This window comes from Hippocampus guttulatus, chromosome 22 (assembly GCF_054856545.1).
Source record: "Hippocampus guttulatus isolate MCC_2025c chromosome 22, RoL_Hgut_1.0, whole genome shotgun sequence".
NCBI lineage: Eukaryota > Metazoa > Chordata > Actinopteri > Syngnathiformes > Syngnathidae > Hippocampus > Hippocampus guttulatus.
The window spans coordinates 2,130,958-2,149,843 of record NC_141282.1 but is presented as its reverse complement, the minus strand read 5'-3'; the positions used below and the strand labels follow the sequence as shown (position 1 = coordinate 2,149,843).

Below are 18,886 nucleotides of genomic sequence, written 5' to 3'. Positions count from 1 at the left end.
TCGTTTTCATTTCTTGTGAGTGGTATTTTTTTCCTATCCAGAGAGTCAAAACAAAACCAAGGTGCATTCTGCGGTCTTTATAAGGTGACTTCAACTTCACGCGGGCATTTTGTCAGTACGTTGAAGGCGTTGCGGATCTCCTCTCTTAAGCCTGGCAAATGATAAGATCCTCTTAGAATGGAAGATTACGGCTTTAAATCCCAGCTCGGCGTGGCTGCACATCTCCTTAAGGCAGCTTTGCCCCCTTGGTAAGACCCCCGGTTATTAGAGATGGCGAGTTTTTTGCCCCGACCTTGTGTGACTTCGGACACCTCTGTCATAATAATTATAATAACGGCCACAAAAGATTTGTAGGGATCGGAAAAAATCGACTGAATTCTTCTTCAGATTATTATTCTCGCTTTTATTATTATAGTTATTACATAGTTATTATATAGTTATTATTATAGAATATATACTGTATATATATGTATATATATATATATGTATGTGTGTGTATATATATAAAATACATTTTCTAAGAACCTGCCGGTGAAGAAATGCAATTGCAGTACATGCTCACGCCATTCTGTGGTAAACGAAAACAGGTCTGTTGTCTTTCGTTCATGGAATATTTCCAAACATTAGTTTTTTTTCTCCATGGTTTATTAAAAGAAAAATAACATGTTGCTTGTGATATCAGTTTTTTTTTAAATTATTATATTCATTCACTGACAGCGATTTCTGGATTGAGTTTATCCAAAGCTTCACACAATGAGCTGTTTGAAGACGCGGTTTGGCCAATTTTTCCCCAGAGTGTCTGCGTGCCCAATCAAGTCCATAAGCCATTTATTGCTGATCATTTGCAGCTTTTTGTAAATTTTATGGAAAATTCTTTTGTGTCCGTGTGTATATGTGTGTATATGTGTCCCACTTTGCTTGGCAACCACACTGGTGAAGGCACATAATAAGTCTCAGTGTGAAGCACCTTTGCAGCCCCGTCCAGCCTCGTATTCGCAACAAGTCCATTGTCGCTCACTCGTCAGAAGCAGACTTCTTTCAATAAATAACACAAATATATTCTCTCTCTCACACACACACACATACAGTACATGTACATATACATATAGACACATACATATATAGACATGTATAAACCACATGCATTTCATATAATTTAAATAATTTATATATACAGTTCCCCTTCACACCCCGACTCGGACGAGTTCTTCCAAAACGGCAACGCCGCACCGGTTTGTGGATTGGCGGCGCGGAAATTCTGGACCCACGTTTTCTTCAGCAGAAATCCTTTGATATCGTGGCCCACGTGCAGAATCACGCGGCGGAGAGCACCCGAGCCGTAAATGGAACGTCCTGTCGAATTCCAGGCGGCACGTTTACGTCCGGTGACGTTTCCTGGACAGGGCGCAAACGCAGGAAGTGTCGATGCGTATCCACCGCCAGCCGACTGAGTTGCGCACCTGCGTCAGGGCCCGCACGTAAGTCTGCGTGGTCTTACATTGCGAGTTCCAGTTCTTGTCGTCGATGCCCCTGCAGCCTCCCTTAAAGGGCCTCGGGGTCCGACAGCGCGTCTCGTAAAAGTATTGCTTGATATCCTGCGCCGCGCTGGTTTTAATTTTGTCCAGGACGGTCACCGGGGTCCCCCTCGTGTCCACCGCCTGAGTTTTATCAGTCACCCACTGGCTCTCGCTGTCGCACACCGAGTATTCCCCGCGATAACTCTTGTGTTCGGTGTAGCGCTTCTTCCGGGTCTTGTTTGCGGACGTTTCGCCTTCCGGCCCGCCGCTCACAAAGTCATCGGCCATGTACAGAGGCGGCGGCTGCAGCGGCGCCCGGTCGCTCAGCAGCACCCGGGGCGAATTGAAGCGCTTGTGCTGCCGCAGCAGGTCAGAGTTCAACATCATCACCCGCCCCTGCTCCGCGCTGGCGCTGCTCTCGCCGCTCCGGCCCGCCTCCCCCCACTGCTCGGCGTCGCCGAGGAGAGGCGGCGGTGCGTCCTGGTGCTGCGCGCGCCTGCTTTTCCCCTGCTGGCTCTGGTTGGCCCGGTTCTTCCCCCTGGTCAGGTCCGCCTGGAGAAGCTGGATGATGAGCGAGTTTAAAGGGTCCGGACTGGGCGGCGGCGGCGGCGGCTGCTGCTGCTGCTGCTGGTGTTGCCCCTGGCGACTGTTGTCCATGTCCGTTGCCTGGATACCATAGAGGTACACGAGGACCATCACATAGAGCAGGATGGACATCACTAGATTCACCTGTAAGATCTGCAAAGACGAGACAGAGGAAGTTTGAGACTGAAATGTTTGTCTTAAACTGGACAGTGGTTTTAAATCAGACCGGCAAATTGGTGCCGTTGTTCAATCCAGCTTCTTGCATTTTAGGCGTGAGCACTTTGAAACAGTCATTCATGGCTTTGTCACATCCCGGCTGGATTACTGTCATGCGCTTTACTTTGGAGTCAGCCGATCCTCCATGAAGCGTCTCCAGTTGGTCCAGAATACTGCAGCTCACCTTTTGACTGGTACTCGTAAGAGGGAGCACATAACTCTGGCATCCCTTCCCTTGCTCCCTTTACATTTTAGAGTTCCTTTCAAGATCCTATTTGCTTTCAAATCTTTAAACGGCCTCGCTCCACCTTACCTCTCTGAGCTCATCTGTTTTAGATGTACGAAGAACTAAGCGGAGGCTCAAAACTCATTCTTTGGCTTTTGACTCAGCGTGACTCAGACTTGATTTTTAGTATTAGTTTTTTTTTTTTTGCTTTCTACTGTCTTTATTAATTTTTGATAGTTTTGTATATGATATTTGCACCATGTACAGCACTTTGGCAGGCTTCCCCTGTCCCCCGCAACTCTATTTCAACAGGCACATTCTGACAAAAAATTATATCTTGCTTGTCATATGTGTTTTATAATTTTGTTGAAACAAACATCCTAACAATTGCCCATTCTGTCCATACCGCCCCCTACCCCCCAAAAGGTTTTTCTCCCAGTGAAGGAGGTACATATATTATTATCCAAAGTCGTGCTTCCTGATTCTGGTCATGTTGTGTTCCGTGCAGAGTAAATGCGTATTGTGTACATACTGTAAATTACTCCCAGTGGCAGGTTGGAACAAGAGGAAGCATCTGTTGCCTCGGGGGCGTCAAATTGAGAACTCCTCGCATTTACAAGAGGGCAGAGTTTTGCAAAGTTGCGTTCGGCGTCAACTTGGGGTCGTTGGCAGGCTTTGATATGCACCAGGAAAAACGCGTCAACTTTATTTGGCGTTGAAGCCTAAAACACACGACCGACAAAAGCTGTCTGCGGTCGCCGTGGCGACAACGGAGCCGCTAGCATCCTCATAACAAGCCCGTGTACGTCCCAAAGAATTCCGACGCTGGAGTCATTTTAAGGTCGAGTCATTCAATATCACGGCGGCCGTCATCGGCAACCGCGTCCGAAAGAAAAAAATGCGGTGCCCAAAGTGGTCCTGAAGTCGTAAACAGCAGGAAACGTGTTTACAAAGGAAGTCATCAAGTGTTTATGAGACTTGCTTGAGGACAATTTATTTTTCATGTGACATTCAGATGTTTCTGATGTCAGAATAAAAACCCGGCGAATCTGGAATGCTGTTTTTTTGGGGGGGGGTGGACTTTGGTCTCACAGCACGACAGTGCTTTAAGAGATTTTTATTCTTCTTTTATTGTATTCCCCCCTCCCCCGTACCCGCCAAGTCAATTTTGCAGATGTCTTGTGAATGAAGCGGATCCGACATGCAAATCACAGGAAAGTGGGCTCAAATCAGATGACCAACAGAAGTCGTACAAAGTGGATCCAAAAAAAAAAAAAACAGAAGGAAGAAAGACGTATTCATTTTTTATGTTTGTTTCGCATTCCCGACAAATCACGTTTCTGTATGTTTGTTTATTTGTTTTCCCCGCCGCCCTCTGGCGTTGTCGCTAAGGTGCAAAGCAAATGTTCCGAGGCAGGCCAAGGCTTGATGAGTTTTTTTTTTCCCTTTCTTCTCCCTCTCATCAGTGTCAGCTTTAACCACATGCTTGTATTCTAATGTCAAGTTCTCATCATTTTTTTTTATCGTCAAGCGTGCGGAGGAGGATGTTTTGGTTTGTCTTAGGACCAAAGAGATGGAGGGAAAAGATTAGGCAGAATGTTTTGTCAACACCATCATCATCTGAAGCGTTGAAATAAATCTTGGTTTTCGTTGGATGACCAGTTTTGTCGCGGCAGTGCTTTGGTCGACCGTTTGCGGAGACGTTTCCTCGTCGCGTTTAGCGCTGGCAAGTCTGCGATGAATGAATTTGACGCTAGATTCCACGGCAATATTTCTTGTTGACATTTCATGTGCACGGCATCATGACAAAGTCACTCATGCATCTATTTCGCCTCCCCTCGATTGGTCTCTTTAGAAGAATTTGATTGCAAAACGCCATAAAAGGGTGCACGAGTGTCATCCGCGTTGCAGTGAAAATATGAAAAACAGTGTTGAGCTCACACCGTGGAAGATAAAATGATGCTCACAGGCTTATCCTCTGTAACAAATATGACTTCGGCTCAATGAGTAACCTTCTGAATGTTTTTTTTTTCTGTGTGATACTGCTCCCAGGTGACCAAGGCACAATTGTAGCAAAAAAAAAAAAAGAATTAAAAAAAAATGTTTGTTTTGTGCTACAGTGAAACTCCTCTACAACGAAATCATGTTTGCAGCAAGAAATTTTTCACAACAGGGGGTTTTTCGCTGTAGCAAATTTTATCTCAGATGTCAAGACACACACACACACACACGTATATGTGTACTCTTTATTTTTATTCCAATACTGTACGTAGTGCATAAATATGAGCATACACTTATTTGATGTTATTTAACATTTGTCTCTTTCATTGGTCTTCTTGTCTTAGCTGCTTGGCATCCAAAGGTCTGTTTTGTAGCCATTTTAGCAATGCAACGAAATACTTCCTGGACTACTGCGCATGTGTAAACCAGTGTGGTGGTTGCTGTTGCAGTTTCGGAGCAAAGCAGTAGAGGTCGCTGTTGGCTGAGGTTGTATTAGACTTTTGCGGAATACTTGTTTTCGTTGTAGTGAATCTCGAGGCAAGAGCAGAGAAAAATATTTCATATAACGGAACGGGGATTTTTCGTTGTTGGGGGAGCAAAAAAGTGGGAATGGCTTTCATGCATGAATTTTTTTTTCACACTAAGGGGTATTTTCGCCCATGTAGGTTTCGTTGCAGAGGAGTTTCACTGTATTTAATTATTGACTGTATGCTTTTATAAAGCGGTGGCATTTTTTTTCAAATTGTCATCAAAAACCGTGATTGTTTTGCAGGTTCTGATGGGATCATCCAACCCTTGCCATTGGAGCACCCCTCCAGGACATAGAAGAGGTAAGATCATCTTGAAAAACAAATTGCATTTTATCTCGGATTTCCTCACAAATCGGTGACGTGTGTTTAAAAAAAAAAAAAAAAAACAATTGAATAATTGAAGTTGTAGTTTCAGTGAAAATTATTTCTATGCCACTGCGATTATCGGCTCCGAAGGATGAAAAAAGGCCGCTATCCTGTGTGATTTTGATGTTTCCCTGATTCAAATGATCAGAATCATCAGGCTCAAGTATTCCCTTGAACATGTTTCAACCATGCTGAATACGTTGGAAATAGAAACGATGAGGCCCTTGTCATATTCGCCGCATGCAGAGAAAAGCAAAAGTTGGATGGATGTCTGGTTAGCTCGATTTACAAGGTGTTTTGCCCCAGGTATTGTGTGTTCATACGTGACATGATCCTCCAGGTGAACTCCTGTGTGTACGCTCTTTATTTTTTTTATATGATTATGAGGACAAGAGCTTGATCAGTCTGCGTGGAAGCCGAATGTCGATTTGACCTCTTGCCAGTGCGTGTGTGTGTTGATGTGTGCTTAAGTTCACATTACTATGCTCACCGGGAATCACTTCTTTTCATGTACATTATATCGTTAATAATAATAATATATAATATACACACACCATGTTTTCCGCACTGTAAGGCACTTCGGAGTATAAGACGCACCTTTAATTAATGGCCTATCTTCAAACGGTTTTCATATATAGGGTGCACCGCATTATCAGGCGCATAGAATAGAAGCTACAATAGTGGCTGCGGTTGTGTTATGCATCCACTAGATGGCGCTACGCTAAAGAAATACTGTACAATATAATACAGGTTTATTCATACCGAGCTTTCACAGCCGCTTTCGCAGAACATTTAAAATTCGTCCAGGAAATCAAAAGATTGATCCAGAATTAAGGCGTATCAGATTACAAGGCACACTTTTTTGAGAAAATTGAATGATTTTAGGTGCGCCTTATCGTACGGAAAATATGGTATAACAATATCCTCAGTTTATAATTCTCGCAGTGGTAGTTGTGTGTCACATGATTCAGCACGAATGTAAAATGGGTGTCCTCGACACCAGGTGTGTCAAACTCTTTGTCACATTAGAATTACCGTTTCCCTTGGAGGGCCGTGATGACTGAAACTATATCAAGAAGTGCAGAATAACGTTTCATTCAACTATTGTTTAAGTAACTGTAATAGAGGGGTTTGGGAACAAAAAAATGCTTACAATATGTCACTGATATATTGCATTTGAAAATGTGAAATTTTGGCCCACATTTTCGCAAGTATCAAGGAAGTTGTCATCTTTGATTTGCTTTCGCGGGCCACTTAAAACGATGTGGCGGGCCACATCTGGCCCCCGGGCCTTGAGTTTCACACCTGTGCTCTACACTCATCGACATGTGGCACGAACATTGTTGCCGTCGCACTTAACCTCTTGCAAGCTTTGCTCGGGTGAACTGTCGAGCATGTGGATAAGGTCGGCGCTGTGTTTTGGCTGCCGGGCTATCAAAGGTCAAGGCGCCGTGAACTCATTTGTGCTTAATTGTTGCATGCAGCGGCGAGAAGTACAGGCGTGCAAGCGTGCGTGCGCTCTATTCGAGCCTTCCCATCTTGATCGTACATCCGGCAGAGCTGTGAATTATAAATTGCTTATTTAAGTGCCATAACAGCGCAGCGGATATCAACACAGAACTTAAGAGTCCGGCTCTGAGACACACTGAAGAAGTGATTTGCATCACCCGTTTGGCCCTTTAACGACAGTCCACAAGCTGATAGGCATGAACTGTTAAAACACAAATAAATACACGGTTAACTCTCTGATTAGCAGATATGACCATTTTTTATCCTCCTCTATGTTAAAAAAACAAACAAATCTGCTTGGTTGTTTGAGAGGGACTAACATGAAGATCTCCATTGACAGTTACAGATGGAGCGTTTAGTGTCAAAGCTTTAGAGGACAGTGTGCCAAAGCAGCAAAGCCTCCCTGGGGATTTTCAACCCGCAGCGTCTGAGCACTAATTCCGCCCAGTGGGCTCCAGATGTTTGTGCACCCAAAGGACGTGACTTGGCGAAAAAAAAAAAAAAAATCAAAATGCATGAGGTCACGTCTGCGGCTCATTTTCCTGCCAAGTCGTTCTCCTCCTCATCGTCGTATTGATAATCGGCACAGCCTAATTTGGGCCCAGAAAGGATTACCGAGGCGGTTTGGCAAGATCGACGCGCTTGCGTGTCGGTAAACAGTGGCAAATGGGTTTAGACCAATCACCGCAACTGACAATGTTTGTGAAGACAGAATTTGATGCGAATCGAATGTGATTACGCGGCGCGCTTTGAGATTCGCTCCTTATCGTCCTCCAACCTCCACCTCGCTGTCGTTTCAAGCCTGGAGGTTGTCAAGCTCGCTTAAAAGGGAAGGGCAAAATTCCAATGTTAATAGTGAATTTCAATGAATGTTTCACAGCCTCGGGGGGGCAGGTGAGTCATCTCGCTGTTATGCCGTGACAAAAGTAGCTTTGGAGGTGTTTGTGAATGCGAGCAACGCCGGTTATTAGCGGGCGGGTATGAGTCCGCTCACCTACTTGATGGGGAAGTGACGTCACGGCGGGCGTTTGTGGTAGCAACAGCTGATTTGGGATTATAAACAGGCGCTCTTTTACAGTAAATGACAAAGTGCCGTATTTTCCGCACGATAAGGCGCACCGAAAAACATTTCATCTTTTCGGTGCGCCTTATATATGGATCAATATACTGATTTCTATTTTAAATGTTTTGTAAAGTGCTTTGTTACAGCTGCAGCGGTTGTGAAATCTCGCTATAAATAAAGCTGTATTGTATTGTATTCCCTTTAGCCTAGCTCCATCTAGTGGATGCATAACGTACCCGCAGCCACTCTTGTCTTTTTTTTTCTATGCGCCTTATAATGCGATGCGCCTTATATATGACAACAGTTTTAAGTCTTTCGGGGACAGCAGTTACCACAGTGGACAGCTTCTCCCTAACATTATCAGGTTGCAGGGTGCATGAAAGGGTTCAGATAGGCGACTCATCAAAAGTGTGACGTATACTCCGAAGCGCCTTATCGTGCGGAAAATACGTGAGTAAGAGACCTCCCCCGCTTTAGGTGCCACATTTTATTTCAGCCAAATGCCAAAAAGACAATTCGAAAAGATGCGCTTACAATTCAACGCTGGATCGTGTCCGCCCCTCGACTTCAAATGATGACCTCAAATCATTTGTATGGTCAAAGTCAAAATATTTATTTGTCGCACTTGCTCGGTGCCACCTTACAAGCCGAATTTGAGAAACATACTCATGTATAAAGACAGTAAAAGGAAAGTACTGCAATGTGGGAAAAATAAATAAAACTTGGGAGAGACCTTCCATATGCTGGTATAGTTCGAACGCCAAAACCGAGTCCACCTATGGTACAAGACTCCCTTACCTACGAGAACAAACAAAACTGTCCACAACATGTCATTTCTACCATCAGCTCAAAAGCATTTTTTTTTTTAAATCTGTTAAAAAAAAAAAAGTCATACAATGAAGGCTCGTTTGAATGATCCCCTTTTGAGATCAATCTACTGATGCTGGATCTTAAGTTCATTTCCATCACAAGGCATTGGAAGTGATGATGGAAAAAAATGTGTCCGTCGTTTTATAACCATGCCGCAGTTAACTGGCAAGACCCTTTATCAAATCTATTTTTCGTCCGCTATCATTAAAAAAATAAATTCCTTGCGATTGTAGAAGCCGGTACCATTTAGATAATGATCGGATAAACCGGCAGCAGCATTCTCACCGCCAAATATGGCGCACTGAACTTTGTCACGCCACGGTGACTTCCATTTCCGTTGTCTAAACGATATCATTCACATTCGAATTTTTGCCAAACCAAAAGAACCATTCGCTGGCCCAACCTCCCTACACTGCGTCATTTTTACGCTTCAATCGTCGTGACGTATTGGGCGGCAGCCTTGATTTGACGCCACGGGTTGGTATTGTTGGACTCCAAACAAGCAGTGTGTATAAAACAGAGTACACTTGATTCAGTGTGATAACCAAATCACCCTCGGACATCAGGGGGAAGTTAATCCAGCGTCACGCCTAATGGAATCACCGACACAAGAATAGACGTGTAAGGCTCTGGCGGTGGCTTTTGACCTTTCTTCCGCTGTTGTGTGTGTGTGTTGGTAGTATTTTATAGTCCACAGCCGCTGCACTCTGCACTTGTGAATCATCTGGACACAGTGCCCAGTGACCGAGGACAAAGCCAAATGTAGGAACTTCATTCTATAGATGTTTTTTTTTTTGTGGAGTGAGTAAGGAATTTCCAAAGGTTTTGTGTTGGATGCTTGCTGAGCAAGTGTTTTGAAGATGTGTGCTCGGATATGATTTGCGGTCTGCAAAGATCTTCATATTTATGGGCCATAAAATGATTTTTTTCCCAGTGCCGTGAAGAAAAAGTTGTCTCCTTGCTGATTTCAGATTTATTATTTTTTTTAATCGCACTTTTGGATCTTCAAGCCAATTTTAGACCACCCAAGTGATGACAAAATGCAGTTTCTAAAAACAACAACAACATAAAAAAAACACCCGAAGGTTCAAACCTATTTGTAAAAAAATTGACCCAAAATGAAATGGGCTGCAATATCTCAAAAAGAGATAAATTAGTTCAAGAATGCAATGATGGCTCATCCAGAAGGTCACAAAAAAAAATCCCCAAGAACTGCAGGCCTCTCAGCAATGAGCGGGGCACTGGGCAAAAATAGAATTCATGGGAGAATGCGAAAACCACTGCTGACCAACAGAAAACAAAAGCTCATTTCACATTTGACAACAACAAAAAAAACATTTGAGTGATCTCGCAAACTTTTGGAGAAATATTAAGTACTGCGTTTTGAGGAAAAGACCATCGCTGCCGACAGCCAAACATGGTGGAGGCAATGTGATTGTCTGGGGCAGCTTTGTTCATTCAGGACCTTGACCAAGTCCAGAATCTAATCCAATTCAGATAGTTTGGCGTTACCCGAAGTGTAATTCATGCTGGAATTGCCTGAAACAATTCTGTGACAAAGACTGAGCCAAAATGATTTCACAGTGATGTGACGTACTCACTAATCATCGCCTTATCACTAGTTAGTTTTCACTCATGTTCTGCCACGGGTGGCATGAAACAAGAGTGTGATAAATGTGGGGGGTGGCGGGGGTTCATAAACCAGGGGGCCGGGAGGGGCTATTTTTTTGTCATGGTACTCAAGTCTATGAGGATTAAGAAAGTCCTGAGTCTCCCTAAATTTTGGAAGAGCTACAATTTAATTATTTTACTTACGGGAAGCAAACAATCACATTAAAAGCCCAATTGGGTGGAAATAATTCGTAATTGTTCATCGTCGATCTTTGATCGCAATCAAAAGAATTGGTCGCCTCACTGAGCGCACATGATTCACCTCCAAAAACAGATGACGTTCGAAGATAATGACCGAGTTTCCGCTGTAGAAGTGCCTCATGATTCAAAATGGCGGTGCCATCGTTTTTCACGGCGCTTGCTGTCATCTACTTTGATCCCTGTATGCTCAGCTCATTTTCAGTCAGTTTTTTTCCGTATAACGATAATCGGTTAATATCAGCCACACGAGATATTTTTATTTCTTGGGGTGTGTTACAACTAGGCCTAAAAAGTTGACTGAGCACAGAGAAGCTCCGGATGCAGATGCGAAGACTTGAGATGCTGACAAGTTCGCCGTCATAAACAACGGCCACTCACTGGGCTAACCGAGATGACAAGCCGATAAAAAAACAGGATTGTTTCATTTAGTCACCCGGAATGTCGCCGACAGCTTGGCTGACTTTAAGCTAGGATGGCGGCGATGTCTAACGTTAGCCTCAAGGCTAGATAGCGGCTAGCGTGGTTAGCGTCAACAAAATGACCAGGATTGTTTCATTTAGTCGCCCGGAATGTCGCCGACAACTTGGCTGACTGTGAGCTAGGATGGCGGCCATGTCTAACGTTAGCCTCAAGGCTCGATAGCGGCTAGCAACAAAGTGTTCAGAATAAACAAAGTATGGGCGAGGTATCTGGACGGACAGAGTGAGATTAGCTTTTGCCGATTCATGACGGCCACAATCTCCATTTTTTTAACCCCTGACAAACAATCCACATCTCAATTTTCAAATGATAACAAATTTCGCTGCCCTTGACTCGCCACAATGTGATCGTCACCCCTGGCCCGGCTGGCGCCGGACCAAAGACGTGCTTGTGCTTGTCAAAGGATTTTCCCTCATGCGCGATTCGGGGGTTAAACTTAGACATTTTAAAACACACGGGAACTTCATTTCACGGCAGGAAGTTTTGTCTGTCGGCTTTCGGCAGCGGTCGGTCGGACGAGTGAGCGAGCGCTCCCTGTAGCTGCACAGCGGGGGAACCCCATGTCTACTAAAACAAAACGGCACCGCTGCGTATAGAATTGAACGTGTCCTCGACAGAATGTAACCTATAAGACACACCAAAAAAATAAATAAAAAAATCTGATGAGTTGCACATGTCCGTCCATTTCTCCTCATCCCACTCTCCACCGGGACCGCACGAGTCTGACGTTCGCTTTGTTCTCCCACTGACTAATAAAATGGAAGCGAGTGGGCAGGGTGCACATTAGGGTGGGTCGCCGTGCCGACGCTTTTTGCGTTCGTTTATAGGTGCAAACTTTACTGTAACTTCGGATGGGCGTTCACCAAGACTCCATGCGAGAGAGCCAAGATGTCCGAGTCTCATTTCGGTTTCGATATTTAGCTTCATTGCCAAGATTAAAGTTGGGATTAGTTTTATTTTAAGGTTGGGGTTAAAACCAAATGGCAGGACAAGCAAGGATTAGGCCTGCGTGCGAGCGCGCGCGTGTGCGCTTGACACACTGGGCAGCGAGTCGTCGCCCGTCGGCCGATTCGAACATCTGTCAGCCTCAAATATCAAAGCGGCCACGAAGCAGACTCGCCACAAATCACCGACGGGCATCTCATGTCACCGCAGCGCATCGGTACTGCGCTGCTGTACCGATTTAGTTGAGTTCACACCCATTTTAGACCCGAATCCCAATCTGAGTCGACTGGGAATGCAGTCGCCCACAAACCCGGTGGGTGGATGTTTCCAAAGTGAGCGGCGGTACATCCTCAAGTATTCAGGACTTTGCGCTGAGTTTAAAAAAAAAATAAATAATTAAGTGGAAGCAAAAAAATAAATAAATAAAAATAATGAATGAGGGAGGTTAAAAGCCGTCATAAAAAGAACAAATGCGCGACCTAATGTCGGCGCGGGTGAAAGTGAAGGGGGATCAAGTCAATAATTTCAGACAGAGAAGCGGGTTAGCGGGTCACAACGGAGCGAGCGAGAGAGGGGAGGGAGCATCCGCAGTCATCTGACTGAAGTGATCGGAATGCGCGGCCTCACCTCGGAAACACCCCATCCCGATCGGCTACTCCTGTCCGTCAAAATCGCCGTCAAAATGCTCGTTATTCACTTTTTTCCCCTTTTTTTTCCCTTGTACTTGTGTTGTAATAAGATGAGCGCGAGGCCATGGGCACCGAGCAATAACCCGCATATGTTTTTGGTCCAGCGTGCCATGTGAGAGGAAGAGGAAGCAACACGGCTTACGCTTCATCAAACGCCTTCACGTTTTTCCCCTCGCTCGTACAAGCCATAAGAATGTGCCGCGTATAAACACTCCGCAAAAAGGATAAACTATCACGAGGCCGGCGGGGCGCTCTGAAAATTGCCGACCGCATAAGATGAAAGCGCCCATCTTGATCCCGGCGCAGCCGATGTCCTCCAGCAATTGATTGGACGCAAAATGACTGGGAATAGGATACGAAGTATGGACGTTGGAAATAATCAAGCGCATGCTTCCAAATTTGTCAAGAAAGATGATTCGGAGCTTTCTGGCCAGACTCCAGGAGAGTTTCAAAACAACTTTTTGAAACTCTCATTTTCGGAGCCCAGTGAAATCTGGCAGTGCCATCACGGGGGGGGGGGGAACCCCAACAAAAACAAAAACAAAAACAAACAAACAAACAAACAAACAAAAAAAATCCCAGAAACTGACGGAAAATTCTTCTCTGTCTCTATCTTTGTTGAGAATCAAGTCCAAATCAGTAACCAGGCTGGCACGGTGACAACCGGGCTTGATTTGCATCACATCATCCATTTCTCTGGAGCTCCATTTAAAATTTGGACTCGTCAGACCACAATTTTTTTTTTCCACCACCGGTCCAGATTCATATCTATTTGGCCTCACAATTACTTTTCCCTCAGAATGAGGACTTCTTGTTTTAAGCTTAAGCTTTTTAAGCTTTATCAAATTCCTCCGAAACGTGCCTGCGTTGTACACCGAGGAACGAGCAAAACACTCGCCCAAGCAAAGGCCGTAGCATTATCCGAAAGGTTGAGGTTTGATATCCTGAAGCGGTTAGACAGACTCACGGAGAACGTCGAAAGCGACCAACCACCGCGTTTCGCCACGCTTTTAGTTTACGGCAGGGGTCTCAAACTCAATTAACTCGGGGGGGGGGGGGGGGGGGGCCCGCTGGAGCGAAGGTCTAGGTGAGGCTGGGCTGCATCAGGTTTTCCAGAAAGAAATGCCTGCATATGACGTTGATGGCACCGTTAGTGATTGGTTGAAGGTCAGAAACCATGGAAACACAAAATCCAAAATGTAATACAGTTTAAAAACTTTGGCTAGTGGCTAGCTAACACGGACACAAACACATAAAACTTCGCTTGTGTGTATATAATAATGCTAGCTCTGTGTTGGCATCTTAGCACTCATTTTCCCCGTTCTTGTGCGTGTGTAACATCGGGTTGTTTACATCCGTGATTTACACGTGTATTCAAACCGGAGCGGGGCACCGTGGGCGCGATCACGTTGCCACTATCGTTTCGAATGAGACTGGCCCTAACGATTCAACACAGAGGTAGTGCTAACACAAACGGCTTCCATATCAAACTCGCGCGGGCCACACTAACGACTTTCATATCAAGGCGGGGACCTCCAACTCGCATCCTGCGGGCCACTGTTTAGCCTGCGGGCTGCAAGTTTGAGACATCTGGTTTACAGGCACGAGCGTTTGCTCTTGCGACCAAAAGCAGGCTATTCAGACCCCGGTGAAGATGTGACGACTCCTTCCAAAGTAAACAGTGCCTCATTTCATGGCGAGTGTCTGTAAAAGTAACCCTTTGGCCATGATGTGATTTTTTTATTGTATTTATTTATTTTTATGTAAACTGTTCACTGATTGTTGCTCATCTCCTTTGCTTCTACGCTGAGAAAGTCACAATTACTGCAATATATTCTCGTGGTCCGCTCGTTAGTTTATTTGTATTTTTTTAGCCTTTATCTACGTCATGTTCTGCTCACGCCCCGATGAAGACTGTGAAACTGAATTGTTGCAGCTCCCCCGCCCCCCCCCCCCCCCCCCCATACTGGCACGCAACTGGCCAAAGCCGCGGTACCGAGTTAGCCTCGAGGTGCATCCGATGTCCTTTTCAAGAGCCTGTAAAGTTGACATGCGGCCTTGGCGCATGCCTGGTCTTCTTCCCCACGTCCTAATTCCTCAGCCTGCCGTGCGTCTGCACGCCACTGGCGGGGGGGGGGGGGGCATCCCAACTCGCCGCTGCAACAGCTGTTTTATCGCCTCTGTACGCGGACACGCACTGTCACGCACTCGAGTGGAGTGTCGGTGACGGACAGGGGGGGCGTGTGTGAGGGACTGCAGCAAAACGATCACACCCGCTGAACCTACGGCGTCAAGGCCAGTGCGGCGAAGCGCAAGTGAAGTTATTTCGCTTTTCATTTGCAGACCCCCTTTTTTGATTGGCATACGCAGGCACACAAGGATCATTTGAGCAATCCATGAACAAGGCAAGCACAGTGATGATCGCGACACTCCGGAGCAGTTGCCCATACCTGTCGGGCAATCCAATCGGGAAACAAAATTATATTGTCGGACTTGCGTAACAAGTTGCTGCACAACTAAAGGTGCCTTTAAGGCATAGAAACATGCAAGAACCGTTTACCGGATGTGAGGTGCGTTCCAAATAAAGACTGAGAATCTTTTTTTTTTTTTACTTTACCCACTGGTACACACAAAAAAATTTTTTTTAAACTCTTGTTAAAATGCAAATTACGCTTCCGGGTCTTTCCGAAGCATCAAGTGAGCCGATGATCAAGTTGAATCGTCTTTACATTTCCCCCAAAATACCATCTCAACCACATCAGCTCATTCCACTCCCTGAAACACGTCCACACGCCTTGCCGCACAGCTCCAGGGGCAATATTTATGCGCAACTTAAAGAAACCCAACCCTCTACCTGCACAAAGACACGGGGAGTCTCTCCTCCCTGCCCAGTCTCTTTTTTTTTTCTTTTTTTTTTTGGGTCATGTGGCTTTGTATTGGAGGAACGAAGCTTTTGAATACATAACGTGCGCTGTACAAAAGGTAAATATTTACTCTCGGAGCCCTTAGGAGCCTTTTTTTTAAACCCGCCAAGATGAGTTCATTCAGAAGTTTTTGCAAGTGGACTCTTGAGGACTGACTACCTGCTGCTAACAGCTTTTCGGCATCTTTTTTTTTTTTTTTAAATCGGTATCAAACTAATTTTAAATTGTCCTACCGTAATAAAGGTAACCATAGCATCGGCCGGTTAGTATCCAACAGAGTCGACATGAAGGTAATTCTTGGACCGAATCCTTTGGGCGAAAACTTCTCTCTCACTGAGGAGGGCTGCAGAGTTGCCTGCACACCACCACCGCCACACTGGTTCTGGAAGGAAGGGAGAGGATCAGGGTGTGCGTAATTCTCGCTCCCTTCGTCCCTCCCTCCCTCTCCTCCCCCCTTTTCTCACCGCTTCCTACATAATCTACACACACTCTCTGATGCAGGACAGATGGCTCTCGGCGCATGTCGCCGCCAAGAGCGGTGTGCGGTGCGCACAGAACTATGTCCGGAAGACCGAGCAAAAGCTTGTCTTGGTTTTTGTTTCAGTTTTATTACTGTCAAGTGGTTGCACGAAAAAGTAGACTTAAAGTGTGTTGTTGCTCATAGTGGGGACACGAGGAGTTGAATGACTGAAATTTATTTTTAAAAAAAAATTGGGGGGTAGTCAAAATAAGTCATTTATTTTTATTAATTTTTTGGTGCAAAACAGCACCATCGACCAATCACGTAAAGACATTTTGACGGACAGGTAAAAACAAATACAGTCAAACCTCGGTTTTCGAACGTCTCGGTTCTCGGCCAATTCGGTTTTCGACCAAAAATTTCGAGTTTTTTTATGCCTCGGATGACGAACAAATTTCGGTTCTCGAACAAACTGAGCGCACTTGAATGCACCATTTGACTCCTCTCGCCTTCTTTATACGAGGAAGTGACGCTTCCTCGGGTAGACGAGGAAGTGACGCTTCCTCGTGTTGCTTTCCATTGTGAGCAGACGTGCTCAATGAACATTTTTATTTTAAAAAAGAGCGTGGTTTCGGTTTTCGAACAATTTCGTTTTTCGAACAGCCTTCTGGAACAGATTATGGACGAAAACCGAGGTTTGACTGTAAATACAAGCGATACAGATGAGTCTCGTTTTTGCGCCGAATGCCGTTGCGACAATTTCCTGCCGGTCTTGATGTCAGTAGAGGCGGCCTGATTTTGAGCATCCTGCATGCCAAACTACTGGTTTGATTTGATGGAGTTTTTCGACATTTACCGTATTTTTACCGGGTTATAAATCAGTTTTTTTCATAGTTCGGCTGGGGGTGCGATTTATGTGTGAAATTATTAACACATTATTATGTCATTTCACATGTTATTTTCCACATTAAACCACAGGAGGGCGCTCTAGGCCTGTGTTGATAAGTCAACGATGAGTCTGACGGAAGTGACGTAGAAGAAGAAGTGCTGCATATTTTCCCTCTGGGGTTGGCGGAGTTGTTTCAAAGTGACACAGAATTTTCATTTCGTGATTTGAAGTGACATTGATCATTTGGTAAATTTGTTAGCATGTTCTTTATGCTTATAGTTATCGGAATAACTCTTAATATGTTACGTGAATATACCAGGCACGTTCCCGGTTCGTTTTTGACGCGTCATGTGACATTAGCATATCGTCCGCTTATTCACCTTGTTGTTCTCGATTTTATTTTTAGATTTAATCACCTTTCAAGATGACATGTCTGTTTTGGTGTTGGATTTTATCAAATACATTTCCCCGAAAAATCCGACTTTTATTCCAATGCTCCTTGTTTTTTTTCCTTTCTTTATGATGCATTTTATGGCTGGTGCGATTTATACTCCGGAGCGATTTCTAATCCGCAAAATACGGTCATTTAAAAAACAAAAACAAAAACCTTTAAGTTCAACGTTGGCGTCCAAGAACCAGCAGTCATGTGGCACTTTGAAGTGACTATAAATGTGGTCTCTTGTTTGGAAACAGAAAGCCATACTATACGTTGCTCTGTTTCCCCCTCCATGACCAAGCATTCATCGTGCATCACGAGGGCTCCCTACTTGTGCCCCCCTTTTTTTCCCAGCGTCATCGCTGTAGCGTGTGTTGCATTTTTAATGTCCAAAATGGCAATGCTTTTCTTCACGCGTCCCCCTCGGGCTCCCTCCGCATGACGCCAGGCTGAGTAATTATTTTTCCTGGACTAAAGTGAAGTCATCAAATATGCAAGCGGCAAGGAGGGATGGGGAAGAAAGTTGAAGTGGGAGAGGACAAGAAAAGACACGTCAGCTGACAGACGAGATGAAGTGACTTGGCAAAGATGACGAGCGGAGTGATGTCAGGAGAGTAAGCAAATTCATTTTGGATCATGCCCCAGCAGCTGTTTTAATTACAGGCAAATTTGTCTTGACTTTCGGAACCCGATTGTCCTGCCCGTCCACGACAAAGAAATTTAGCAGGTGCACTCACGTTGAAGCCACTTCGGCCATTTTAAATACCGAGTGAGTTTTCCCGTTTGAGGACGCGGCCCGTTTTTCATTCCCGCCGGTGTTTTACGGTTCATTCTGACAACCAAGAACGTAAAACTCCAGTCCGACAATAAAACTCCTCATGGAAGAGTCCCATCTGATCAGCGCAGCCAAGTATCAAGTATCCCAACTGTAGGCAGCCTCCTTTAAAGGAATGTGTAGTTGCTGGCATGTTGCTCTGTATTATATACAATAAGAAAGACAAGCGCGTACTTCAGCAATACATTTTTTTTTTTCAAATGGATGCCTCAGATAACTCAAATCGGAAAGCGGCATGTTCCTGGCAGATGAAATAAAACCTGACGAGGTTCAAATTGTTTGTGCATCTCCTACGTGAGATGAAAATGCGTGGATCTTTGTTTTGCATTGTGATGAGGTGAGGGGGGGGGGGTGAAACAATGGCGGCTCCTCGCAGCAAACGCACTTCCTGTTGAAGCTGTAAGACGGCGTAATTGTTCTGGGACATTGTTTGATGTCGCCGCAATCTGAATAACGCGCCTCGGATAATTAAA

The 18,886-nt window shown here is 44.9% G+C and overlaps 1 protein-coding gene across 1 annotated transcript; it reads right to left on the bottom strand.

Moving 5' to 3' along the window:
• Window positions 1-436: 436 nt before the first annotated feature.
• On the bottom strand, window positions 437-16,173 carry ntf3 (neurotrophin 3). The gene is made up of 2 exons (XM_086103335.1): window positions 16,027-16,173; window positions 437-2,255 (listed from the first exon to the last, which is right to left on the bottom strand). Exons 1-2 carry the CDS (start codon window positions 16,042-16,044, stop codon window positions 1,377-1,379), a joined length of 897 nt encoding a protein of 298 aa, XP_085959461.1. The 5' UTR covers window positions 16,045-16,173; the 3' UTR covers window positions 437-1,376.
• Window positions 16,174-18,886: the final 2,713 nt, after the last annotated feature.